General features: G+C 51.2%; 3 protein-coding genes across 9 annotated transcripts in view; 2 read left to right on the top strand and 1 right to left on the bottom strand.

Moving 5' to 3' along the window:
* Window positions 1–253: 253 nt before the first annotated feature.
* Window positions 254–11,262, top strand: MICAL1 (microtubule associated monooxygenase, calponin and LIM domain containing 1). 5 transcript variants are annotated; one of them, XM_053914006.2, is made up of 26 exons: window positions 254–434; window positions 1,932–2,243; window positions 2,350–2,557; window positions 2,803–2,907; window positions 3,250–3,354; window positions 3,467–3,622; window positions 4,174–4,274; window positions 5,005–5,262; window positions 5,512–5,627; window positions 5,831–5,957; window positions 6,094–6,172; window positions 6,725–6,872; window positions 7,290–7,480; window positions 7,662–7,750; window positions 7,842–7,883; window positions 8,110–8,193; window positions 8,282–8,438; window positions 8,738–8,814; window positions 9,098–9,371; window positions 9,494–9,597; window positions 9,830–9,943; window positions 10,071–10,164; window positions 10,346–10,445; window positions 10,545–10,618; window positions 10,815–10,906; window positions 10,992–11,125. In XM_053914006.2, exons 2-25 carry the CDS (start codon window positions 1,986–1,988, stop codon window positions 10,868–10,870), a joined length of 3,117 nt encoding a protein of 1,038 aa, XP_053769981.1. In that variant the 5' UTR covers window positions 254–434; window positions 1,932–1,985; the 3' UTR covers window positions 10,871–10,906; window positions 10,992–11,125. The 5 variants fall into 5 exon arrangements, with proteins under 5 accessions (XP_053769981.1, XP_053769980.1, XP_024407567.2 ...); XM_053914005.2 differs by having other exon boundaries at window positions 10,803–10,906; XM_024551799.3 differs by lacking the exon at window positions 10,815–10,906 and having other exon boundaries at window positions 256–434; window positions 1,935–2,243; window positions 10,992–11,262.
* A 146-nt stretch (window positions 11,263–11,408) lies between these two features.
* Window positions 11,409–14,745, bottom strand: SMPD2 (sphingomyelin phosphodiesterase 2). Its single transcript, XM_024551797.4, has 10 exons — window positions 14,193–14,745; window positions 13,870–13,966; window positions 13,674–13,750; window positions 13,249–13,342; window positions 13,019–13,108; window positions 12,696–12,778; window positions 12,436–12,568; window positions 12,240–12,344; window positions 11,910–12,063; window positions 11,409–11,811 (listed from the first exon to the last, which is right to left on the bottom strand). Exons 1-10 carry the CDS (start codon window positions 14,240–14,242, stop codon window positions 11,423–11,425), a joined length of 1,272 nt encoding a protein of 423 aa, XP_024407565.2. The 5' UTR covers window positions 14,243–14,745; the 3' UTR covers window positions 11,409–11,422.
* Window positions 14,746–14,882: 137 nt separating this feature from the next.
* Window positions 14,883–26,213, top strand: part of PPIL6 (peptidylprolyl isomerase like 6) — a 28,786-nt gene continuing 17,455 nt past the window's right edge. The window contains exons 1-5 of one of the 3 annotated variants that reach the window (XM_024552069.3): window positions 14,883–15,022; window positions 18,269–18,364; window positions 21,299–21,487; window positions 24,778–24,840; window positions 24,942–25,089. In XM_024552069.3, coding sequence (XP_024407837.1) covers window positions 14,888–15,022; window positions 18,269–18,364; window positions 21,299–21,487; window positions 24,778–24,840; window positions 24,942–25,089 — 631 coding nt within the window. In that variant the 5' untranslated portion in view covers window positions 14,883–14,887. Of the gene's footprint in view, window positions 15,023–15,268; window positions 18,579–21,298; window positions 21,488–24,777; window positions 24,841–24,941; window positions 25,090–26,213 lie in introns of those variants that run through there. The other 2 variants (XM_045188667.2, XM_045188666.2) reach the window with 2 other exon arrangements.

Genomic DNA, 26,213 nt, shown 5'->3' with positions numbered 1-26,213 from the left:
GCACCGGCACGGAGCCCGGTGCTGCGGGTGCGCTGCCGGGCGCTCGGCGCCCCACGATCCCGGGCTTCTCGGACCCCCCAGGCCCTGCCCTGGATCTCCGGCCCCCAAGCCAAACCCGGCATCTAAGGTGCCACGCCTTCGGGCACCACTCAGCAGGCCTGGGCGGGCCCCTGCCCGCCCCAAGCCGGGGAACGCGGGATAATGAGATGCTAATGAGCGCGAATAAAGCCTCCTTGCGCGGAGTGCTGCGCGCCCCGGCGCCAAAGACCGCACCCCGAAGAACTAACACCCGGCCAGGCAGACCCCGCTCGCCGCCCCTCCGCCCCGCGCTCTCCCCCGCTCCTCCTCCCCCGCTCCTTCCTCCGCCCCCGTGCCCGCCCTCGCCCTCCCACCAGCTGGGCAGGAAGCGGCCCCTTCGGCTCCGGAGCCTCCGGGTAAGTTGTTCAGCTGAGCCAGCTGTGGGCCCCTGCTCGCGGTGGAGCCGGGGTAGGGGGACGTTTTGGGGGAAACGCGACCCCAGGCGCTCGGAAGCCCCTCCTGGCCTATCCCGCCCCTCTCCCCCGCCCACGCCCCGCTCAGCCCCTCTGCAGACTTTTTGGTCCCGAGTGTGAGTACCTCCCACCCCACCCCCGCCGTCAGTGGTCCAGCTCCTCTGCGTCCTTCCAGACCGCTCCAGCCCTCGCACATCCTTAGTCCTGGCGTTTCCAGGCTGGGTCACCCCTCCCTCTCCCGTCGCTGAGATCTTCTTCCTTCCACTCCCCCACCCTTGAGAGACCTCTGCCCTTCCTGACGGTCCGTCGGCCCTTGTCCAGGTGATTTGTAGCAGACAGCTTTAGTCTCCTTCCCCTGGTCTGGCTTGCTGGTCTCCGGCTGGGACCCGTGGAGCGGCCGAGGGGGTGGGGGTATCGGTCCCAGGGACCTCTGCGCAACGATGCTACGCATCTTTCCTAACTCCACCAGCGGCAACCCATCCTCCATACCCTCTGATTCCTCTAGGTCCCAGCATGAGAAAGCCCCCTCCAGCACCCCTCAATCTGCGTGGGGGCCCGAGAGAGGGAGAGGGGGACAAAGGGAGGCCTTGTTTCGGGAAATTCCTGGGAGAGCGAGCCCGAGCCCACAGGGGATGGGGCGGGTCTTGGATGCGGGTGGAAGGAACCTGGGAGGGGCAAACCCGGCTGCTGTCGCCCCCGACCGCCCTCGAGGTCCCCTGGACATGGCAGGGCTCACAGGGGAAGTGTTTTTGACCACAGTGAGTCAGAAATAGACCCAGTACTCCCTCACCCAGTAAGTCGTAACATGCAACATCCTCCGGCTCTTTGTTGAGGTAGTTTGGGTGGTGAGAAGTGGAACCGTCACAGTCACAGTCTGCCTCTCCCGTCGTCAGGAGGAAATCACCAGTGTGCTAAGGAGGAAGCATTTGCCCTTGGTGTGAGACATACCCCACACCGGGTGACACTGCGTGACACCGCGGCCATCAAGGAGCACCTGACATAGGGAGGTGTAGGTTGAGGTAGGGCAATGGGTTGCAGGTTAGGGTAGCCCCTGTCTGCACCACAAGGAAAGTTCTCTTTCTGGCGAACCTGCCATTTCCATGTCCGAGAAATTACCCCACACCCTGTTTTCTGCCCTGTGGGCTCTAGAGATGGCACAGGGCTTGGAGATCCCTGGACGGGAAGACCGAGCTGGTGGCTCCCTTGCTGCTTGTGTGCCCAGGACTGCTGATTTTTCATTTCCAAATTTGGCAGATTTCACTTGGAAGGGATAGCAGCTGTCTCTGGAGCAGATAGGAAGTGGGCTGTGAGAAAGGAGCAGAATCAATTAGGGTTGGCCCGGAACTCCCTGGGGGCACCAGCCTGCTTGCCTCTCTCCCCCTTCCTTTTCCCTTCTTCCTTTCTCCAGTCTCCTCTCCCCTTCTCTTCCCTCCTCTCCAGCAGCCACGTGCCTCTGCCCAGCTGCTCCCTTCCCTGAAGGACCCAGGGGCCACCATGGCCTCACCCACCTCCACCAATCCAGCACATGCCCACTTTGAGAGCTTCCTGCAGGCCCAGTTGTGTCAGAACGTGCTAAGCAGCTTCCAGGGGCTATGCCAGGCCCTAGGGCTCCAGTCTGGTGGAGGGCTGTCCCAGTACCACAAGATCAAGGCCCAGCTCAACTACTGGAGCGCCAAGGCTCTGTGGGCCAAGCTGGACAAGCGGGCAGGCCAGCCTGTCTACCAGCAGGGCCAGGCCTGCACCAACACGAAGGTAAATACACAGTGGCTGGGATGGGGGTTGGAGATTCCTGTATGGGGGGGAGGAGTCAGAGAAGGGAGATGGGATGCCACACCCACGCTGCCTCCTGTGTTCACAGTGCCTGGTGGTGGGCGCTGGACCTTGTGGTCTGCGGGCTGCTGTGGAGCTGGCACTGCTGGGGGCCCGTGTGGTACTGGTGGAAAAGCGCACCAAGTTCTCTCGCCACAATGTGCTCCACCTCTGGCCCTTCACCATCCATGACCTTCGGGCACTCGGTGCGAAGAAGTTCTGTGGGCGCTTCTGCACAGGCACCCTGGACCACATCAGTGAGCACCACCTGGTGGCCTGGAGGGGCTGGGTCTAGAGACAGGCCAGTGGGGGGCTGCTGGGCCAGCCAAGAGGCAGAGCGGACAAGGTTCACTTCACCTAGGTGATGTTTAGGACTCAGGTTTTTCACCTGTAAAATGGGCAGTTGGATAGAGTGATCCCTAAGACTTCCAGCTCTGGCCAGGTGCACACTGATACTTGAGGAGACCCTGGGTCCCTGTTCCTAATGTCCTCTCCCTTCCAGGCATCCGACAGCTTCAGCTGCTTTTGTTGAAAGTGGCATTACTGCTAGGGGTGAAAATTCACTGGGGTATCACTTTCACTGGCCTCCAGCCCCCTTCCAAAAAAGGTAAGTACTTCTCTGCTCCTGAGAACCACCATCTGCCAAGTACATCTTGGCCTGTGGGAAGAAAAAATGTGGGGTTGGGAGTCAGCAGAGTCTCCCTCTCTAATAAGGTGGCCTTGTGCAAACCTCTCTGTGCCTCATTTGGAGCATCTGTAAAATGGGAGTAATATTCCCTTCCCTCCCTACTTTCCATAGGAAGTTGTGAAGGTATAATTTGATAAGCAGTCATTGCCTTCTAAACCATAATGCCCTTCAACACATTTATTATTTCACTGGCTTGTCCTGGGAACATTGAGGCCCCTTCAGACTTCTACACCTTTGTGCCTCTTGCGCCCTTTGCCCCAGGGAGTGGCTGGCGTGCCCGGCTCCAGCCCAGTCCCCCTGCCCAGCTGGCCAACTATGAATTTGATGTCCTCATCTCTGCTGCTGGAGGTAAATTCATCCCTGAAGGTGAGTGATCCCTTTCCTAGAAGAGTCAGCATCTTGAGCTTCTCCTGGGCCCTTCTAGGCTGTTATAGCCCTCATCCTCCCACCACTGCCCACCTGCCCCCACCCTCTCTAGGCTTCACAGTGCGAGAGATGCGAGGCAAACTGGCTATTGGCATCACGGCCAACTTTGTGAACAAACGCACCGTGGAAGAGACACAGGTGCCCGAGATCAGCGGTGTGGCCAGGATCTACAACCAGAGCTTCTTCCAGAGCTTGCTCAAAGCCACAGGTCAGGACCCCTCTCCTGCCCTCACAGACATGTCTTCAGTCCGAGGAATCTTGGCAGCAGAGAACCTGAGCCCCAGGGCGTTCAGCAGACGCAGCCCCGCTTCACCATGAAACATGGCGGGTCTTGGAAACCTTTCAGAGAATGTGTGAAATTTTGCTTTGTGCTTTTTTATGTATGCTTTAATATGTACATGATATAAATTCAAAATGAAATAGGAACTTCAGGAAGATGCCCTACGTTTATTTCGACTTTGCACTGCCACGCCCCTTGGGGTGTGCACACTCTAGCTCCAGAAGCCAGGCTGTCCTCCACAAGCATGTGACCAAGTGGTGCAGGTCTCCCAGCTGCTGCCCCACCCAAGATCCTCTCTCTGCTCCATATCCTCAGGCCTCCTAGGCCTGGGACAGATGGCCTGTTGTGCCATCAGAACTCCTGGGCTCCTGTGTGGGGCACCCACTATAGTCTAAGAGGGCAGGCATGGCTGGAGTGTTTGGAGAGGTGACACATGATGAGGAGGAGACACATGTCCTGCCCCTACCCTGCCCCCCCAGGCATCGATCTGGAAAACATTGTGTACTACAAGGACGACACACACTACTTCGTGATGACAGCCAAGAAGCAGTGTCTGCTGCGTCTGGGGGTGCTACGTCAGGTGAGGCAGACCTGGGCCAGGGCGTGCTGGGCAGTGGGCCCTGGGAGGGGAGGCCGGACCTGGACATCGTCTGCCCCACCTCCACCCCTGGTGTGGAGAGAGCCTGTCCTGCCCCTGCCCTGCCCTTTCCTCCACCCCAAAAGGCTCCCCTCTGCTGGGATTTACATGGTAATCTGAATCACATTCTGGGCTGAACCTTATACCAGCCCTGGGACTACAAATGTAAGCTCCAGGGGAGCAGGAGTGTTGTGTCTCTTTTGCTTGTTGATTATTCCCAGTGTCTAGAATGATGCCTGGCATATAGTAAGCACCCAATAAGTATTTGCTGAATGAACTAGCTGAACACCTACTATATACTAGGTACTCTGTTGAGAGCTTTATATGCATCCTCACCAAATTCTCATGAGTACCTTGAGATGTTAGGTGTGTGTTCTTTAAATCAGGCTCTGAGAAGTTCAGGGACTTGTCCAGAGCAAGTGTATGATAATAGTAATGGTTCTGGGCCTTGGGGGAAAGGTGGGGCCTGGGACCCCCAGAAGGAGGGTGAGTGCTGAGGAAGGGGCTTGAGCCTGCGAAGCAGGACGTTCAAATTCCAGGTGCAGCTCAGCCTTCAACTGCTGTGAGGTCTGGGGAAGCCCCTTCTTGGGTCCTTAGTATGTATGTGCACCTCTTACCCTCAAGGGGATAGGGCTGCCCAGTGGATGCTTGTTCTGATCTGTGGGCCCTGTAGGACTGGCCAGACACAGACCGGCTGCTGGGCAGTGCCAATGTGGTGCCCGAGGCTCTGCAGCACTTTGCCCAGGAAGCTGCTGACTTCGCCACCCATGGCAAGCTCGGGAAGCTGGAGTTTGCTAAAGATGCCCATGGGCGGCCTGACGTCTCCGCTTTTGACTTCACAAGCATGATGCGGGCAGATAGCTCTGCTCGTGTGCAAGAGAAGCATGGCACCCGCCTGCTGCTGGGGCTTGTGGGAGACTGCCTGGTAGAGGTGAGGGGTCAGGGTTCCCTGGTTGGGGGGAGGGTGAAGGGCTCTCTGGTACTTCGAAAAACAGGGACTCCTTTTAAGGAGGCACAAGGGTTTGTGGTTGGAAAGGAGGGGAGAAAAGGGTTTCCCTGTCGTGAGAAGGAGCTAAGGGCTTGATGTGGTGAGGGGCTGCCTCTGCCATGACCTGGGGGCATTTGGGCTTGGACACTCCTGCTTGACCTTGAGGTGCTTCCTATCCTTCTCACCCTGCAGCCCTTCTGGCCCCTGGGCACTGGAGTGGCCAGGGGTTTCTTGGCAGCCTTTGATGCCGCCTGGATGGTGAAGCGGTGGGCAGAGGGCACTGAGCCCTTGGAAGTGTTGGCAGAGCGGTGAGGCCTGAGTTAGGGGTGGGACGGGTAAGGGCTGGCTATAGGGACGAGGGGCAGGTAGGGGGTGGGGGTGTTGGGTGAATAGATAGGGGCATGGACAAAAGAGAATAGAACAAAGGCCTGGCAGTTCTTGAGGGGTGGGTGCTGATGGGTGAACTCTGATGTGTGTCCCTGACCCCCACCTTCACAATTTCCCCCACCAGGGAGAGCCTGTACCAGCTCCTGTCACAGACATCCCCGGAAAACATGCACCGCAACGTGGCCCAGTACGGGCTGGACCCAGCCACCCGCTACCCCAACCTGAACCTCCGGGCTGTGTCCCCTAATCAGGTTAGACCTCCTGCCACCCCCACCAGACTTCCCAGGTCAGGCCTTCCCTCTAGCCCTGCCCTAGGAAGCCCCTCCCCCATGGGTTGATGGGGGTGCATGGTCAGCCTGCCTCCGGACCTGAAAGGGGCTGCCTTAGGTGCGAGACCTGTATGACGTGATGGCCAAGGAGCCCGTGTGGAAGAGTGACAAGACTGACTCAGGAAAGCCTGACACTGGTAAGCAGGCCTTCCTCCAGGGCCGCGTCCAGCCTATTTACCAGCCGGTGAGGTGCAAGCACCGACTTAGGGAGCAGCTGCCGCCTCGGGCCAGGAGCAGGCTGCTGGCCCACTGTTGGTTGGCTGGGATGGTTGGGGTGTCCCGGGAATGGAAGGCCAGCGGAACACTCAGCAGCAGCTCTTTGCCAGGGTGGGCAAGTATTTCAGTATTTCAGCAACTGCTATGTAAACAGCAGCTGAATGGCAGCCGCACTGCTCTGTGCTCAGCTGCTCTCCCTGACCCTCCAGACTCGCAGACTCCAAACCCACCTTTCCTTTGAGCCTTTGGCAGTGATTTCAGCTCACTTGATTCATTTCCTCACTTTATTCCAGAAAGGGTTTTTTGGTGTTTTTTTTTAGAGAAAGCTGGGATGGATGTACAGCTGACAGGGTTAGGTTGGTGCCCCAGTCAGAGTGGGGCCCTGCCTCTACCTCCCACCTAGACCCCCCACTCGGCAACTGAGCTCTCTGAAAGCCCGGGGGCCTGGGGCGCAGCACAGCTTTTCTTCCCAGGGTCAGTGGGCACACAGGAAGAACTGCTACACTGGTGCCAGGAGCAGACTGCTGGGTACCCTGGTGTCCATGTCACCAACCTTTCTTCCTCCTGGACCGATGGTCTGGCTCTCTGTGCCCTGGTAAACCGGCTGCGGCCTGGCCTACTGTGAGTTGCAAATTAGGGTTGGGGTCCCTGGCAGACCACACCTCCCTTTCAGGTCCCTTCCCCCTCCTTTGGGCAGTATGGAACTGTGGGGGGATCACTGGGTAGGAGTTAGCACACCCAGTTGAGTCCCAGTGCCACCACTTTTGCCCAAGTCACTTCACCTCCCTATGGACAGTATTCCTGTCTTACTCTGCCTGCATGCCCACCTGCCTGGGGACATTGTAAGAATCAAATAAGTTCAGTAGAGACAGTTGTGTGAGCAGTAGAGATCCCCAAAGCCAGCAGGCTGTCATTGGGTAGTGCTGGTGATAGTACAGCACAGAATAACCCTTCCTGCCTTCTCCTGCATTTGTGCTCCCCACCCCCCACCCCTCCCACAGTGCTCTCTACCCACCCTCTCCCCCTTTGATGCCATAGGGAACCCTCTGAGCTGCAGGGCATGGGGGCTCTGGAAGCAACGGGCTGGGCGCTGAAGATGGCAGAACACGAGCTGGGCATCACACCTGTGTTGTCCGCACAGGCAGTGGTGGCAGGAAGTGACCCACTGGGCCTCATCGCCTACCTCAGCCACTTTCATAGTGCCTTTAAGAGCATGCCCCACAACCCAGGTAACCTGCTGGAGACTGGGGCAGCGGTGGGGTAAGGTGTGTGTTTGTGCACGCATGAGGAGAGGGTGCCCTCTGAGGGACAGCCTGGGAGAGGTGTCCCTTTGGGCTGGAGTGTAGCCGTCTATTCCAGGGGCACAGCATGGGCCCCCCATCTGCCCCAACATTCCGACTCTCCCTGCAGGCCCTGCCAGCCAAGGCTCTCCAGTGACCCCCAGTGCTGTTCTATTCCTTGGCAAACTGCAGAGGACCCTGCAAAGGACCCGGGCCCAGGTGAAGTCCAGGCAGGGTTGGGGCTGAGCAGTGGGTTCTGAGGGCGAGGCCTGGGGGCTGAGCCCCATGCTGAGTGTAGGACTTGTCACAGGAAAATGGGGACGATGCAGGTGGCAAGAAGCTACGCCTGGAGGTAAATACGTGAAAGGGCCACACAGCCCCCGCCCCATGTTCTGGTCCCTTCCCCGAACACTTTCCCAGGACTTACCCCGCCAAGGTCCAGTCCTTTAACCCCCCATCCAATGTCCCTTCCTAGTCTCACTCCCCCTCCCTTCCAGCCCTTTCCATTTATCTGCATGCACCCACTCTCCAGCTGATCCTGCCCCTCTACCCTCCGGCCTGAGCACTTACCTCCTTAGGTAGAGGCTGAGACCCCACATACTGAGGAGCCACTAGTCCCAGAGTCTGGTGTTCCCCTGACACCCCCATCACACCACCAGGAGGTGAGAATGGGGGCCCTGCCTGCAGGAAGGGAGTTTCAGGGGTAGGGAAGAACTGTCCTGTGACCCTGTGGCACGGGGATCTGTGCAGGCTGGTAGCCAGGACCTGTGCGCACTTTGTGGAGGGCACCTCTACATCCTGGAACGCGTGTGTGCCAATGGCCGTTTCTACCACCGGAGCTGCTGCTGCTGCCGTATCTGTGAGGCCACATTGTGGCCAGGTGGCTACGGACAGCATCCAGGAGATGGTGAGTAGGCCCAGGAGGCCTCAAGAGAACTCAGGGCACAGCCAGCAGTGCCTGAAGGAACTGGAAGGTGGAGGGGAACTGGGGTGCTGGGCGGGAGGCGGAAACAGGCTCAGGACAGCACCGTCTTCCTCTGGGCTCATCCCCCATCTCCTCCAGAGCCCCAAACGGGGCTCTAAGGAACCAGGAGGCTAACAGGAACTCACCTGCAAGTCCTGCTGCCCCCACCCTCCCAGATAAGCAGTCTTGGGGCACTGTGCTGCCTATACCCGACATCTTTTCCCCCTCCCCACCTTTCCCAGGACATTTCTACTGCCTCCAGCACCTGCCCCAGCCAGACCACGAAGAGGATGGCAAGGACAGCGGCCCTGAGAGTCAGGTTAAAGCCATGGAAGTGTGTGTTAGGGGTGGGAATAAGGAAAGGGGTCTCACCAAGCCCAGCAGACTTTGCCGGGGTTAACTGAATGCTCTCTGCTAGAATGTAAGCTCCACAAAGGCAGGACTTTCTGTTGTTTCACTTATTGCTGTAGCCCAAGCGGCTAGTACACTGTCTGACACTGTCCAGAAAATGAATGAATTCCGGGGCCTACACTTGTCTAAAGAGGCAGCCTCACACACACACTGGGCAGGTCACTGACCAAACCATATGGTGGTTTTTCTAGGACCCCCTCACACCCGGTGAGATGAACATGCCATCCAGCCCCTTGACTCCCACAGCCCCCCGGGAGGGGGCCAGTCCTGTCCCAAGCCCCAAGCCCACCCGTCAGTTGATCCGCCTGTCCAGCCCAGAACGCCAGCGGTTGTCCTCCCTTAACCTGACCCCTACCTCGGAGATGGAGCCTCCACCCAAGCCCCCCCGCAGCTGCTCTGCCTTGGCCCGCCAGGCCCTGGAGGCCAGCTTTGTGGGATGGGGAGTACCAACCCAGAGCTCTCAAGGTAACGACTCTGCCCAGATGTGCTAAGCCAGGGCAGGGAGGGGCGGGTGGTACTAGGATTCCTGAAGGGGAATAGGAAGGGAGGTTGTGGAGGTCCCAGGCCATGTCTACTTCTCTGCTCAGTTCTTATGGCCATGGAGAAAGAAGAAGGAGGAGGAAGTCCCTCCTCCAGTGAAGAGGAAGAGGAGGAAGAGGAAGATGTGCCTTTGGACTCAGACATGGAACAGGTGAGTGGAAGGAACCTGGCCATCTATTCTGCCCAAGCCAGCGTGCATCCCACAGGTCTCAGGTCTTCTCCTGCAATCTGACTTGTTCTTTTCTCTAAGCCTCCATCTTTTCTACCAGAACACACCCCACTTCCAGCCCAGGTTCTTTTTGGCCTCTTCCAACTGAAGTTTCCCCAACCCCTGTCCACCAAGATGCCAGGCCCTGCCCCTGACTGGTCTGACCCTGCCACAGGTTCTGCTGACCTTGGCCAAGCAATCAGGCACCATGGGCAAGTACCCAACATGGCGGCGGACCCTGCTGCGCCGTGCTAAGGAGGAGGAGATGAAGAGATTCTGCAAGGCCCAGGTGAGGTCCAGGGGTTGCCAAAAGTCCCGAGGGAGTCAGATTTGTAAGACTGGGGATCGGGGCGCCTCTAGTGCTCTGTTCGTGAACAATCCAAAGATTCCTGGGCCTCTTGTCTTGGACCCCTCAGGCCATCCAGCGGCGACTAAACGAGATTGAGGCTGCTCTGAGGGAGCTGGAGGCCGAGGGGATGAAGCTGGAGCTGGCCTTGAGGAACCAGAGCAGTGAGTGAGGACAGGGGAGGGATAAGTGAGGATACCCCTTTGCCTCCTAGCACTGTGGTCAGCCCCCCGTGATCCCTCAAACCCGCGGGCTCTGGCCCACAGCAGGCTCCATTCCTCGTGCTCAGGACTCCTAGGACCCTGGCTGGAGGCCGCCTGACCATGAAACCCCCCTTCTTATCAGGTTCTCCAGATCAGCAAAAGGCACTATGGCTGGAACAACTGCTACACCTTGTTCAGAAGAAAAACAGCTTAGTGGCTGAGGAGGCTGAGCTCATGATCACGTAAGGGACACAGGGAGGTGACAGTGGCTTGTGAGCCAGGTCCCAGTCGGGTCCTTGAGCACCGAGAACAACTGTGCCTTCTATCCCTGCCCTCCACAGGGTACAGGAACTGAGCCTGGAGGAGAAACAGCTGCAGCTGGACCAGGAGCTACGCAGCTACATGAACCGAAGCGGTACGCAGGATGTGGGAGGCAGACATCACGGGGCTGGGGTTTGCGTGAGCCTCGTGATCTCGGGTACTGACTAAGCAACGCAGTCCTCTAGTCAGAGTTCCTCTGAGGCAATGTGGCAGGAGGCCAGAGGAAGGGGCTCCAAGCCCCTCTTCTGCCTGCAGTTCAGTCAGAGCTCTACATACAGGCCTTCATGCAGGATTTCCTTTCAAATGGTGCTGCTGTGGAACAATGCTAGAAAACTGCTGGTGTTGACAAACCTAATTTTACAGATTAGGAAACGAAAGTCAGGTAATAGAAATCACACGGGCCAGGATTAAGGTGTGCCTCTCCTGCCTCCCCGCCTAGTTCTGTAAGCATCATCTTCTCCCTTCAGAAATCCAAAAGACAGCTGCTGATCAGCAGGCTGAGGACCGGATCCTGAGGGAGCTGGTGAATGTGGTGAACCAGCGAGATGCCCTCATCCGCTTCCAAGAGGAACGCAGGCTCAGCGAGCTGGCATCAGGGCCAGGGGCCTAGGGCTAGAAGATGGTAGGCTGCCTGCCCCCTTCCCTACAAGACCACCTCACCCAGGACAGTGCCACCCTGCTCATCTGGGCTGCCTGGGAGAGGGCCTCAGTGTTTGCAATAAAAATGTTTCGGCCACACACAAGGCATAGGCTGCCTGCAGATGGGAGGTGGGGAGTGTGTGGGGAGGCTAAGAGATGTGTGGGAGCCTGAAGGTCTACACTGTGACAAATCACCGTGCTCACGGGCCCCAATCCCTGCCTCTCCAAGGAAAAGGCAGAGCCACCAAAGTGTCAAGCTTTATTGGTCCTCAGTCATGTTCCCCTCCTGATGCCCCAGCAACAAGGCTGGCTGAAACTCTGGGCCCAAGTCTTGGGCCCCCCTTGCCCTTCCCAACACATGCTGGAGCTCAGCCTGGGCTCTACATAAGCCCTTGACCTCCTGCATGTGGAAGAGATAGACTGCACCTGCCCCCAGCATCAATCCTACACTGGGAGTCCAGAGCAATATGGCAACTTCCCTGACCCCTCCTCCAGCGATCAGGGCACAGAGCGATGCCAAGAGCAGCAGCCCTAGCCCAATCACGTAGCCAGCGAAGGCGGCCCACCAACGAGCTTGAACCACAGCCAGATCCAGCTCTGTCCAGGCCTCCCTTAGCACACTGATCAATGGTGACCTCTCTGCTGGTCCTAGAACAAGGCAGGGCAGTGGGGCAAGAGAGAGGATCAGAGTGGAAGGGCTGCCTTGTTGGGGGGAGGGACCAAGGCAGAGGATGTGGGTGACTCACCATTGGTATAGTTGGGGTTGTGCTGGGTTGGGCTGTGTCTCACACACAGAGTAGCCATCAGGGCCTCGTGATCGGAGAGTGGGGAGCCACTGTGAGGGTCGTGGCCTGAAGTAGTTTTGAGAGTCTTACAGGAGATGTAGAACCCAGAAACAGCCTGGGAAAAGGAAGGGCCACAGAGAAACTTTTATCTTCCCAGGGAACCAGCTCCTAGCTGTCCCATTCCCCAGGCATCAGTGAACTAAGACTAGAGTAGCTGCACAAAGGGTCAGCACAGGTCAGTGAGAGACAGAGACACAGTAGGTGAAGGCACATGGCGGGGAGGGGCCTGACCTTATAGAGCACATAGTCGATGCGGATGCCACAGGGAAATGGCTCCAGCTCCTGCTGATTGACATAGCAGTTCTGAGGTACCATTGTACAGCCTTCTTCAGAGCCCTAGGTGAACAGTTGGCTTGTGCTAGGATGTGGGAGAAGAAGGGAAAGAAGCTGGGTGTCCAGATGGGGAAACAATCAAGCAGGTCCTCACCTTGAAGTCCTGGGTCTCAAGGTAGGCATCATGCAGCCCTGTCCACTCCTTCAGCAGGCGGTAGCCCAGGTCCTTCGGATGCAAGTTGAGGTCCCCACACAACAGAATGACATCAGCCTTCTTGGATGTATGGCTAGGGGAACCAGGTAAGTGAGGCAAGAATTCTTCCCTAGCCAGCTCTGCCCTGTAAGTGGGGCCTTGGCCACCCCTCAGCCCCTGGACCCCATCCCACATCCCTTGTCAAGCCCAGGCTCACACACTGGATGAAATGGGCCAGTTCCCAAGCTTGGGCCACACGATGTGCTAGGTAGATGTCCTTCTGTCGATTGTACTCTGCGTGGAGCTGAACAAGATAAATGAGATTGCAGCATGTGAGACTGAAGGTCCCAAGGGCAGGTCTAAATTAAGCTCGTGTCTGTCACTTGGCATGATGCTTGGTAAAAAATGAGTGAACCTCGCCTACTGACTTTAGGAGATCCTGCCCCCACACCTCACCCACAGGCAGCCCAGCTAGAGGATTCCATCTCTCCCTCCCAGTACCAGGTTGCCTGTCCCAGCCCTCAGCACCGCCAGCTTCACTCACATGGGTCACGTAGGCATTGAGCACCAGTCCGCTTAGATGAAGTACCAGCAGCCCCACAGCCTTCCCACTGAACCAGTCGCCATGATGGATCTACAGGCAGGAGGGGGCAGGAACTCAGAGCATGGCTATCCTCTTTCTGCCCACCCCTGCAACCCTAGGAAGGCTGCCTCTTTTACCCAGTTAGTGGGGGGTGGGTAAAGGAGGCAGATTAGGTCAGAGATCAGGCATACCATGTAGGGGTAGCCATTGAGACTGTAGACATGCTGGGTGAACTCCTGGATTGGGTGTTTGGAGAAGACACAGAGGCCACTGCCAATGATGCCGCTGGAAGACAAATCCTGATTAATGGCCAGAAGAGCAGGGAGAGACCTAGTTCTCTTCCCTTCCCTTGTCTCCCAGCACTTATCGGCTATTTTTTAATCTCTGCTGCGGGGACCAGCTCCGGAACCCAGCTCAAAGCAATAGACCTTTGTGGGACAGCACGGGTGACCTGATGACAGGGCTGAGATAAGCTGAAGAGCTAGGATCTTCCTGGTTCCACCCTTTCCAGCTCTCACACCCAGAGGAGAGGATTTTGGGGGACGGGAAGGAGGGTGCACCGAGGATAGTGTAGGGCTGGCAGGGCCAAGAGCCTGCAGGCCAGAAGGGTTCTCACCTCCTGAAGTAATGTGCAGCTGGGTAGGTGGGCAACAGCTTCTGTCGCAGGTCCTGGAAGTCCTGCTCACTCCACACCTGGGGGAAGGGGTGAGGATGTCTGCCTGGCTCTTCCCCAAAGGGAAAGTCTCCTCCTACTCCCCCCTCCTCCCGCTTCCCAGCCCGGGGTTCCACCACACCAGTTCCATACAGCCCACCTCCTCTAGTAGAGCTAGGTCGAAGGTCTCCCTGTTCAGAAATTCTCCCAGGCGCTTCATGCGGTCTGCTCGGTCCTTGCTCAGGTAGGGAATGCCCCTAAGGACAGAAGGACCAGGGAAGGTGACTACTGGGAGTCCTCAGCCCTCTGGACACCGCTGGAGCTGGGAGCCAGGTGTGGGTTTTGGCGGTACGGGTTCTAGCAACACCCGAGATTGTAGGACAGGGTAGAGCCCTCGCCCGACTGTGAGAACAGCCTCCTTCCTCTGGCTGTGTGGGTGCAACTGGAGCTGTGGCCCAGATCCCACTCTGCAGGACCACTCACCAGCAGTTGAGGTTAAAGACCCTCAGTCGCAGGGAGAAGTTGGGCTTCATGGCGGTAACGGTTCCGGATCGAGGGACAGCTCGGCTTCCCCAGTGACCGCAGCGGCCGGGACGAGTGTGGGCGGGCGGCGCCTCTTCCCAGGGAGGTGCGGCACAGGTGGTCGGCCCCGCAGTCGCGCGGCCCCGAAGGCCGTATCTCCTAAGTCCCGAAGTCTCAGGCCAGTGGCCGGGGCACTGCACCCGAAACAGACTCCCGCGTTACCCCGGCAACTGACTAGCTGGCCCAAACTGGCTGCCCACCAAACCGGAAAGGCGATCTGCGGCGAAACCCGGGAGGTGACTGAAGGTGAGGGCCGCGCGCGAGGGGGCCCGGAAGAGCGGTGAGGCGCACTGACACACAAGAGGCGCGGGACTCCCGGTTCTTCTCCCCCGAATCCTGTCCCTGCTGTCCGCGGCGGCCCGAGGACCCTCCCGCTCCGGCCAGCGCGCCCTGCCGTGGCTTTTTCCGGCTCACCAGCAACAGGCGAACAATCGCGGCCGCGGCCTCCCGCCCCGCCCCTGGTCCCGCCCCTGGTCCCGCCTCCGGTCCCGCCTCCAGCCTCGCCTCCCTCCTCCATGCGAGCGTCGGGGGAGGGGCCTCGCGGTTGTCTTGGCGACACGCAGTGTTTGTGCTCCGAGTAGTCCCAGAGCGCAGTAATGGCGGGACAGCAACCTTGCGGGCAGAGGTCGGTCCCGTTCCGGTCGCAGTCGCCGCCTGAGCAGCCGCTGCAAGTGAAGGTGGTGGGGCTCTTCAAAAGCTCTAGCTTTCAGGTTGCGAAAAGCACAGCTGAGGTAACGGCGAAGAAACTACAAGTGCGGGAGGCTCTTCCCACTTCCCAGGCTCACGCCTCCTCGTGGCGGAGGTCGAGGCTCCGGGAGGGGAGGGTCCCGGCTGAGCCCGGCTGGTCAGGTGGGATTTGAGCGAGAAGAGGGAAGTGCGGGTTCTGAGGGCGGGCATTCCACTTCGAGAAGGGCTGCCTTTAAAGGGCCTTCCGAGTGCAGTAAGCGTTCAGAACCTTGCTGGGAATAAAGGTAATTCCTGCCCTCTACCTAGCCACACATTTTATTCCACATTAATTTTTAAATTATAGATTTTAAAAATTTATGAAAAAATGTCTAGGAAAAAGTGTTATCATATAATTAGCTGATTTTTTACAAACTCCCACTCCGAGTGATTGTTGAAAACTATTCATTCAGGAAGGTTTTTTTGCTTTGAATTTAAATTTTCTATAGCAGTCACTGCATTCCAATCGAATTATGTGCTTAAGGGGATTTCTCTCTCTTTTTTTATAGGTTTTTTGTTTGTAGAGAGAGGGGAAAGGAGGGAGAAAAAAGGAGAGAAACATGAATATGTGCGAGAAACATAGATCGGTTGCTTCTCCCACGCCCCAAGTCCGCATCTCACCATGTGCCCTGGCAGGGAATGGGATAAGCAACCAAAGGTCCACAGGCGGGCACTCAATCCACTGAGCTACACCAGCCAGGACAGATTTCTTAATAAATGACTGACCATGAGGTGCTTCCGAGAATACAAATATTTCTTTGTAAACACACAGAATGATATAGAAGGAAAAACACTTTAATTGAAAGACTGTGGCCAGGTCAGTAACGTTGCAGCACACCTACAACCCCAATGCAGGGGAAATGTAGAAATCCGAAATGTTGAAATGTAGAATTCAGCGCTTTGCTCCAGAAACGTTGCTCTAACATTATGCCAAGCTTCTCTCCTTCAAAACCCCACCAGCCTTATGTATGTATATATCTGGCAAAATACCCAGCTGGATACTTGACACAAAATGTTCCCAAATAGAAGAAATCTTAAATTCCCACCTCACCTACTCCCAAGTCCACAGAGTTAAAGAACAGTTTGTAATTATGTCAAATCAGGAAATAGTAACTAACTTATGAAATAGGTAAAAGTTACATCAAAATGAAGGTGACCAGAAGTCTGTGGAAACGATATAAGGGTCATCTAATGTAGAAATTGAGGGTTGTGTTAGTTGGGCTGATGGGATTGGCATAGTTTTATAACCTAAGTTGTATTTCATATGTTTGAGGGGTTATTTTTCCCTTTGTTTTTCTTAGCTCCTTTTCTGAAGGCTCATGTTTTCTGTGCCTGCTCCACACTGTATACAAGGTGTTGCCAATGTTTTGGGGTAAAGTCCAGATATTAAATTATTAGGCCTTTGGGGCCGTAGGTTCTCCATGGCCACTACTCAGTTTTATCCTTGTGCAAAAGTAGCCACACAGTATGTAAATGAATGGCAGGTTTCCAATAAAATTGTATTATGCACACTGAAACTTGACTTGCATGTAATTTCACATGATGTGAAATATTCTTCTTTTGGTTTTTCCAACTTAGTGGTTTTTCAACTTACTTGGTTTTTTAGAGCTAAAAATTATTCTTAGCTCTAAAGTCAAAAAACAGGCTGGGGGCCAGATTTGTTCTGCTGGCCAAGATTGCCAGTCTCTGTCATAGAACACGCTAAGTCAAGAAAACAATGTCTTTATTATATCAGTAGTGATAATTTTCCCTCTCATACACTTTTGCCTACTATAGCTCTGTGTGACTATGAAAACATCAATGTGAATTCAGCTAGATTTTACTTAATAAATGATCCTAGAAAATATGCCCAACATGATCATTTGTGAGCAATCCCAGATGCCTAATTAACTGACAAAGATTCAGATTTGTAAAGAGTATTACACATATTCTAATCTGGATGTAGTCCATTCAAGAACAAACACTAAATTAGGAAGAAAATATGATTACGTATGCTTAATTTGAAAACTATTGGGTTTATCAGTCATTCTAGGTGGTCCCTCAGTTCGAAACAGGCGTCCCGCAGAGTTGCCTCAGAGTGAGCACAGACACTGGAATTGAGAGAAAAGGACACATCATCTGTTGGTTGGGGACAGTAGTCTAAGAAGGCAATGGCCAGATTGCTGTTGCCCTCTTCTGCTGTCCCTGGTTCTAAGGCAACATGCACTCACATGGCGGCTTTCTTCCCCTTGAAATATCTATCCTTGATGGAGCATTCCAGATCAGTGTTCTCTTAGACCAGGGGTGTCAAACTCCTTTTCACCGGGGGCCACATCAGCCTCGTTGGTTGCCTTCACAGGGCCGAATGTAATTTCAACTCCTGAACAGTTAAGGAGTAGTTACATTTATATAGTCCTAAAATTACTTCGGCCCGTTGAAGGCAACCAGCGACGCTGCTGTGGCCCCCAGTGAAAAGGAGTTTGACACCCCTGTCTTAGATGATGGCAGAAGAGGCCTGCTGTCACTTTTCCCTGTTGGCCCATCTGCTCCTCAGACCCACTCAGAAAACAGGCCTAATTGCTATTGCCTCAACTACCTTCTCTTGCTTTAGAAGGAGGGAAAGTATAACATACTAGGAACCGAAATATTTTATTTTTGACAGGGATTATTAACCACTAAGAATTTTCTCTGATTCATATAGACAGTTCATATAGAGCATGGTAAACCAAAACATGCTCATCTAAACCTAAACATATTTAGTATTTACTTACCTCTTTCCCAAGAGTTGTAACCATAGCAATATCCTTTTGGCGATTCTCCATATGTCAGTGAATTAAAGCAGTAACATTTATTTCTTTTAGTTAAAAGTATCCATAGATCTATTGAGGTTTAGTAAGAGTTGAATTCAGGAAAAAAACTGGTCCTCAAAGAAATGATAGATCACAGAACTATTGGCACAAACTCATTTATTCACTTGTTTATCCAGTTGCTATGTACGAGTGATCCATCGTGTGCCAGTGGAAGATTAGGAAACATAAGACACAGTCTCTGCCCTCAAGGGGCTTATGCTCTACACATGAGAAACAAATAAGACAGAGCCCCAGCCTGGGCTGGGGAGAGACTCAGTGGAAGTGAACACACGGGACCTCAGAGTGCTGTGCAGACTGGGTATGCATTGTATAAAATTTCTCGGAGACCCCAGGAAAATTGGGGCAAATGATTACTACTTTGAAAAGGCACTTACTCTAAAATAATTATTCTATTTTGAAACCTAGAGTCTGAAGAGTAATTTTCCATCCAAATTTGAAGATCCTATAATAGTTCCTCTTCAAGATTTTGCATGGGATCGATATCTACAGGAGAAAAAAAGGGTAAAGGATATTTGGGGTGGTGGAAATGAGTGAAGTTTTGCCTGAAGTATTTATGCATTGTTTTGGGAAAACTGAAGTACTAATTTTAGTGCAACTAAACTTTATTTCTTTAAATTATGCACTTTTCCTAAATTATTTCAATCATTTTACCAGGCTGATTTTAAGAAAAAGTAAAACATTTACAGGATTTTCTTTTGGAAGGCATGTGATAAAGGTAAGCTTTAAACTCTCAATGCTGCTACTTACCCCTGCTGGTGGCTGCCCCTCTTTCCCTGCACATCCCTTACACTTTCTGGTGCTCAGGTTGCTACAGCTTGCCACTCCAACTCCGGAAGGTTTTGGTTGTGGAGCACAGATGTAGTGAGGAGCTTGTGTTGGGCCATTGCCTAGGGGAGCTCTGATGACAGGCACCAAGTTCCCACAGGGTAGCATTGCTCCAATTGAAGCTTGCTTCTCTGCATCTCCCCCCTCACAGTTCCCTTAGTGACCCCAGGGCTAGTGGAGCTTGTCCAGGGAGGGCAGATCAGTTTTCCCTTTGGTGCCAACCCTGATAAGTTGGTAGTGCTGTCTGCAGCATATGATATGAAGGATTCTGAGGTGGCATCCTAGCTCAGCAACATCTCGTGTTGGGGGAGAGGTGGAATGGTGTATGCCCCTTGCCAGACCCCCCCGGGCCCAGTCCTGTAGAGAGTCCCAGTCCTGGTTTCCCTGCCCCATCCCATCTCACCAGTGGCTGATGAAATCCCATTTCGCCTAACCGGAGCAGTTTCAATTGCTTTGTGCCTGGTTGCACAAGGAGGTCCTGTGGTCTTGTGATTATCACGTAGACAGTGTCACTTTACCTGAGACCACTTCACTCTTCAGTCACCTAAGTGGTGCAGGACTGAGTCATGGATACCACTTGTTAAGTCTCATACCACTTTCGTAGCCATAACGCATTTTCATTGGCATTCAAATAGAACCATAGCAAACACGTGTGATGCTTATACTGTATGCCAGACACTATTCTAATAGCTCCTAACGTATATTTACTCTAATCCTTACAACTAGGGTGACCGATGGCCCTGGTTTACCTGGGGCCGAGGAGTTTCCTGGGATACAGAAATTTCAATACTAACGCTGGGTCAGTCCTGGGCAAACCATGACAGTTGGTCACTCTAACGTAAAACAAAGTTTTTCTTCATTTTTATCATCACACTTACTCTACTGTGTACCAGCATCATGCTCTCCACTTCCAAGAGAGCCACGATCTTACGCTTTGGCTTGCACCTGTTCCTCTTACATGTTCCCTCTGTGCTCTTAAAGAGAAATTTCCCACCCTTTTCAGCCGAGGTTACTGACCTTGACATGTTTTGTGTTCCTTCTCCCCTGCCTTTCTCACAGGGCCTGAATGAGGCTTTCTAGATAAGCATTGCTGCTTCTTCCCACCTATTCTTTATTCCTTATCCTTCCTTCCCTCTCTCTCCGTCCTCTCCTGGATACTCCTCACTTTAACCTCTTCGTCCTTTTCAGGCCAGTGTTTTGTCCTTGAGTGTAAGTGTTGTGTCATGTGTTCGACGCAGTGTTTCTTAGTGCATTCAAGGTTAGGTCCAGGCGGGCCTTGTGCTTCAGCAGAATGTTGCTCTGGCTTCAGGGCTTTTGAAATGCCTTTCTCTCCTTTTCAAAAAAAGTAGCATCATACGTCATAGTGCTGGAAAGCCCAGAAGCCATCGGGTCCGGCCACTATCTTGAGGCAGGCGAGGACGTGTCCTCATGTACGGAAGACACGCAGAGACGAAACAGCCTTGGAACAAAGTACACCTTCTACCTCATTCCTTCCGCCAAGGGAACTAAAATACCCACAGTTAAACTTTCTCTCCCCTTTTCAAAGTTTTGTGTCCTGTGAAATGTGATAACACTGGTAAATTTAAACAGTCCAGGGAGTATTGACTCATAAGCTCTATCAGTGATTTACAGTTGGGCATGAACTGTATGCTCTTCCTTGAAGCAGGTTGCAACCGGATATGAAATCTGAGAGGAGCTGAAAGTAGAGCAAGTCGGCAAACTGAAGGCAGGCTGTTCCCCCAAACCGGCACTTCTCTAAGTGTAGTCCCAGACCAGCAGCATTAGCATCTCCTGGGATGTTGTTACACATTACATTTCTGATGTAAATTCTCAGGCCCCACCCCCAAATCACAAACTCAGGAGAGGCTCAGGAATCTGTAACTCCGATTGCCCTCTAAAATTAGAGAACAGCTGTTCCAAATTGGCCATGGTTTTGCCAGGACCAGCACAGGGTGATAATAAACCAGATCTCTTTGAAGGGGACGTTACTCAGTGGCCACACACTGGGCCCCAGGAGGTTGACTGCCAGTGTCAGGTGGATGAAAACACGAACACACTTCATTTTGAAGGGCTTAGTACTTGAAAGTGTTGAAAGTACTTGAAGGTGAGTCCTGCTCCTCACTGACCTGGGGTGCCCAGAAATTCCTGTCAGCCCTCTCAGGAGGCGTGCCTTCACTCTCCACACTCCTCTGTCAACAAAACTTTCTTTCCATCCGTCACACTGAAAAGCATGTCTTGCTCAGAACCCCTCACCTTTCCATGTATGCACACAGTAAAACGTGCTTCAGATGTGACGCCAGAGATGGCCCTTTGTTTTCAGGTTACTATGACAAGCTTGCCACACACACAGAGATTTTTATTACCAGGTTACCGTGTATTTTCTATGATTGTGCCCTTTTTAAGATTACTTTTAGGTCATTCTTTGCTTTCAGTGACGTCAGAGTCTTGAAAAATGTTCTTACACTCTTTTTGAGAGCAAAATTCTGAAAAGTGGCAAGAAACATATTTTTTTAAAGATTCAGTCCTCGAGTTGAACCCAAGCTCTGGCTTGTGGGGTTAGCAAGATTTTTTCTTTCTTTCTTTGTTACCTTTTTTCCTTTTCCTTTACAGGAACTTAAGAATGAAGTCTGGGAATATTCTGCCTACGTCATGTGTTTTATTAATGATCTGCTCCTGGGTGATGCGCTTGATCTTCAGAAGTGGGCCCACAAGGTGTGGGATGTAGTAGATTTTAAGCCTCCTGCACTTTATGAGGCACTTACTGTGGATTATTCTGCTAAATTCTTAAGAGACACCAAGGCAAGTTACACTAATTTTTAAAGAAGTCCATTCAGCATTATTTACTGATATCCTAATGAAGGGAATAGAAAAGAGTAGGAGACCAGGTTTGCCAAGGATTACATAATGTGGTAGGGCTCGGCTTGGTGGTGCATTAAACAAGTCTGTACCTCAGCAGGCAGGGGCATCCCTGTTCAAACATTTCCACTCCCCTGCAGCGGTGTCCCACCCGTGGCCTATAGGCCGCATGTGGCCCAGGATGGCTATGAATGCGGCCCAACACGAAATCGTAAGTTTACTCAAAACATTGTGGGATTTTTTTTTGTGATTATGTGTCACAATGTATTTAATGTGTGGCCCGAGACAACTGTTCTTCCAGTGTGGCCCAGAGATGCCAAAAGGTTGGACACCCCTGCGAGGTTTATTATCATTCATTTTAAAATATAAAGACCACCTCAGAGGTCAAGCCTGTCATTCATCCACCTTTAGTGAATATGTATTTTTTATTTTTTTTAAGATTTTATTTATTTACTTCATAGTAAGAGGGAAAGGGAGGGAGAAAGAGAGGAAGAGAAACATCAGAAATGTGCTAGAGGTCCATCAGTTGGTTGTCTCTCTCTCTCCCCCAACTGGAGAACCTGGCCCACAGCCCAGGCGCGTGTCCCGATAGGGACTGAAACGGCAACCTTTTGGTTCACAGGCTGGCGCTCAGTCCACTGAGCCACACCAGCCAGGGCTAGTGAGTATTTTAAGTAATACTTCTAACACCTGGTATTAGTTAGTGACAGCTACTGCACTGGAGCACAGACAGCTGGAGAAGAAAGGTGACGTTTTAAAGCATGGCACAGTTGGTGAGAGCAGGAGTGGACAAGCTGTGGCACTGGGGTTTCCGTGGCAGTCCTGGCATTTGAGGTCCAAAGAGTGAGAGACAGACATCGGGTTGGGACGGCAGTAGAGACAAAAGTACTTTGTCATTTTGCTCAGACACTTTGTAGCAACGACTACCACATGCTGAAAATCACTTCTTGCTCGTCGTAGCTGGGCCCACACAAAGATCTGTCTTTCTGAGCCAGGCAAAGGCAAAGACTAGTAACTTGCATCGCTGTGTCAGCGCTGCTTTGAGGAGAATCAGAGACATAGTAGGTGCTCAGTGAATCTTTGGTTGAATAAACAATGCACTTGGAAAATGCTGGAAAGTCTGGTGTGTGAGGAGGAATTGAACGTTCATAGCAGTCGATTCCAGAGGGACAGGAGTCTAGAAGTACGTGGCGTAGTCTGAGAACAACTGGGAAAAGCACGGAGACCAGGATTAGTGGAGAAACAAGGCTGGGGAAATGAGAGTCTCGGTCATACTAAGCTACTCTGATTAGCTTAAGGAGAAAAGGTATGTATTGACATGATACTGGTAACCTCACAATTGACAGGCAAGCTGGGGAACCCCTTGGGAAAGCAGGCAGTAACCAAGGGAGGCCCAACAACAGGAAAACATGGGCAGAGCCATACCCCAGGAATGTGCAGCCATGGGTGCCCCCTGCCTGAGTTTGAATTGCCACCTTCACTAAGAATAACTGCTCGGCTGACCTGTGTTGTCGTTGCTCTCTGGAGAGCCAAGGAGCAGGCAAGAGCAGCTAACTCGTGGAGCCCAGGTCATACCCCTGCACCCTGGTGCTCACGGGATGGGGAGAGGGAGCATCTGGCCCCTTTAGGTTTTACAGAGAGTGGCCCAAATAGGAACCTGTTCAGCTGTGAAGTAGGAAGAAAACCCTAACAGACCCATTAAAGAAAGTTGAATTTACCATCCATTCTGAATCAAGGAGTTAGATTTTATCTAAGGAAGCCAAGCCAACAGAACTTTCATAAAGAATATGATATAATCTCTTCGCTTTTTTGGAAAAACTTTCAGGGGTATGCAGGAACAGCCATTTGGAAAGCTGCAGTACTAGCATGGGCTAGAGATAATGACAGCTTGAATAATTAGGGCAGTGAGGAGAGGGGACCTAGATTCTGGAGGAAATCCTTAGTTTTTGTTTTTTTTTTTCTTCCCCCAAATGGTAGGTATTTGTTGCTGAGTAAAACCCAGGCAGGGATTTGTTTACTTCTGGGTTGGATTGATACGCTACATAATCGTGTTTGCGTGTTTGGCTGCTAGGTGACATTTCTTGTGCTGCATTTATTTGCCCTCCTTTCAGCAGAGTTTTCGGAATTATCTACTCTTGACAACCCCGTAAAGATAAGATGTTGTTGCACAAGGAATCATGATTTTCAGTAGATCCTCTTTTTCCTCCTAAGCCTGTGAAGTTTACAATATTATGTCTTTTATTCTTGTTATAATCTTTTATAATTAAGAAATTGTAGTATAGAAGCTGAGAGGCACAAATTAATTATAATTAGTATGGATGCAGGAATGTACAATATTATTTCAGTCTTTTAATTAAAAAAGAAAAGGTTAGAGTACCATAAAATTAATGATAGGGATACATTTAATAGTGATTTCATTTATGTTTCCTGGATTCTTAAGAAATAGGGCAGGGCAAATTATGGACCTTGTTAAATCAGGTGGCATTTTTATGTACGAGAACGTGTCTAAGACTTCAAATGTATTCTGTCAGATGTGCCCTGCTCCCTAAGTGACTGCCACTGTGACAGAGACCAGTGCTTTCGTTTTGGTTGCCTCTTTGTAAGGCTAGACAAGATCGCACAAATGTTAGCTGTCTGTACCAGAAAGGACGTGAATCGAAAACTAGAGCTGAGAACCTCTGAGAACATGAGGACGTGATTGTACAGCATCAAAAGCACAGCATCTCTCCCCAGCCCTGGAATCACACCTGCTATGGATTTAGCAGCCTTATTTTCCCACTCAGGAAGGCTGGCCTGGAATCTGAGCTGTCTGTAAAAATCCAGACCACACGGTAACCAAATCCATGGCGCTCTCATTGGCACTTTTCCTGAAAATACTCAGAAAAAAAGAATTCCCAGTCTCCTTCTTTTCCCCAAGGGACTGACTGGTGTTCCTTTCCACACCTACTTTGCAATGTAGTGGATATCTAGGCCATGTGTTCTCAGGCTTGGGGACAGGTTAATGTTACCCAAAGCTTTGCTGCTGAAGGGTTTTAAAAAGCATGTTATTTAGGTTGTAAAACCTTGATAAAATGAAACAATTGTTTAAGTTATTCTTTTAGCTGTTACATTCTCCACTGTTAATGCTGTTGACATCTTATCAATAAAAATATTATTGTTTGGTTTTTGGTCATTTCTAAAATTTTCTTCCAAGACACTGACCTGCATTATCTTTTTCTCCTGAATTTTAATAGCATGACTTTGTGTTCTTGGATGTTTCTATTGCTTTTTCTCCAATTGGAAGATTGATTTTTGAGGTGAGTTTTTTGTTGTTTAGGTCAGTTGGGGGGAGTGGGAATTGGTAATTGTTAAAATGTTAAATATTTAACCTTTGAAACCTTTAATCTTTATTTTTTAGCTGTACAACGATGCATGTCCCAAAACATGTAAAAATTTTCAGGTCCTATGCACAGGAAAAGCAGGATTTTCTCAAAGTGGCGTCAAGCTACATTATGCAGGTTCAATTTTTCATCGAATAGTACAGAATGGTTGGATACAAGGAGGGGGTGAGTTTGAAATCTTAAATACAATCTAACTGTAACATCAAATCAGAGTGTCCAAAATTTCATCTACCTTAGTGAAACGTACCGTATTGTGCTGTGTGTAATGCGCACATTTTTTGCCCAAATTTTTGAGGGAAAAATAAGGATGTGCATTATACACGGGTAGTACTAATTCTGTATCTATATAAATATTTTTAATTCTTTTGATTATGCTTATGCATTAAAAGTGTAACTCTAGAAAGCAATAATGATATCCATATGCAAAATAATACCCTGGAATACAATAATCGGTTTTGCTTTTAAATATAAATACATAATTGAATTAAAAAATTAAAACAAAAGATTTTTTCCTTAAAGTTTGAGCCAAAAACGTTGGTATGCACTATGTACAGCAAAATACAGTGTATAGAATTAGCTATATTTAATATAAGATATTCTATATATTTAAAGGATATTTCACATGACCAAATGATGAGTTAAGATGTTCATATTCTTTAAAAATTCCCTAATTATTAAACAAATTTAAAGTATATTACTAGGAATAGTCTAAAATAAAGTAATACAATAAAGTAGGATAGCATATTTTTAATTAAATGTAGTTTAAAATGCTTACCTAAATAAATAAGAGTACCTAGAAAATACAGTGCTTTTAAGAAACATACTAAAGGTGAGAATTTGAAAATAGAATAAATGGAAAACAACTTATTTCTTACCAAAGATGTTACATTGTAACAACTGAAAAGTAAGATCTAGAGCAGCAATTTTCAACCTTTTTCATCCTATGGCACACATAAACTAATTACTAAAATTCTTTGACACACCAAAAAATGTATTTTTTGCTGATCTAACAAAAAAATAGGCATAATTTTGATTCGTTCACACTGGATGGCTATGGTTGTCTTAGCTGTTGTCATTTTTTTATCTGACAATCTAAGGGAAAAGATGTCAGTGCCCCTGACAAATAATCAGGTATTGCATGCTTTAAAAATTATGGAGGCACACTAGTTGAAAATGGCTGATGTACAGTATTTTGGTTTCCTTTTTGCTTTCTTTCCAGGTCAGTCCTTTGGCTTTTACCAGACTAGGTGCCTGGTTAACAACACAAAATTAAATTTGGGAGGCCCTTT

This window comes from Desmodus rotundus, chromosome 11 (assembly GCF_022682495.2).
Source record: "Desmodus rotundus isolate HL8 chromosome 11, HLdesRot8A.1, whole genome shotgun sequence".
Taxonomy (NCBI): domain Eukaryota; kingdom Metazoa; phylum Chordata; class Mammalia; order Chiroptera; family Phyllostomidae; genus Desmodus; species Desmodus rotundus.
This window is presented reverse-complemented; position numbering and strand designations above follow the sequence as displayed.

Excerpts from the sequence above, each read along its gene's own strand:
- SMPD2 (XM_024551797.4), bottom strand. The coding sequence starts at position 14,242 with ATGAAGCCCAACTTCTCCCTGCGACTGAGGGTCTTTAACCTCAACTGC. Across the intron at positions 13,967-14,192 it reads GTCTTTAACCTCAACTGCTG|GGGCATTCCCTACCTGAGCA; the intron begins GTGAGTGGTCCT and ends TTCTGTCCTTAG. Across the intron at positions 12,569-12,695 it reads GAACTGGCCCATTTCATCCA|CCATACATCCAAGAAGGCTG; the intron begins GTGTGTGAGCCT and ends TGGTTCCCCTAG.
- MICAL1 (XM_024551799.3), top strand. The coding sequence starts at position 1,986 with ATGGCCTCACCCACCTCCACCAATCCAGCACATGCCCACTTTGAGAGC. Across the intron at positions 4,275-5,004 it reads GTCTGGGGGTGCTACGTCAG|GACTGGCCAGACACAGACCG; the intron begins GTGAGGCAGACC and ends TGGGCCCTGTAG. Across the intron at positions 10,619-10,991 it reads CAGCTACATGAACCGAAGCG|AAATCCAAAAGACAGCTGCT; the intron begins GTACGCAGGATG and ends TTCTCCCTTCAG.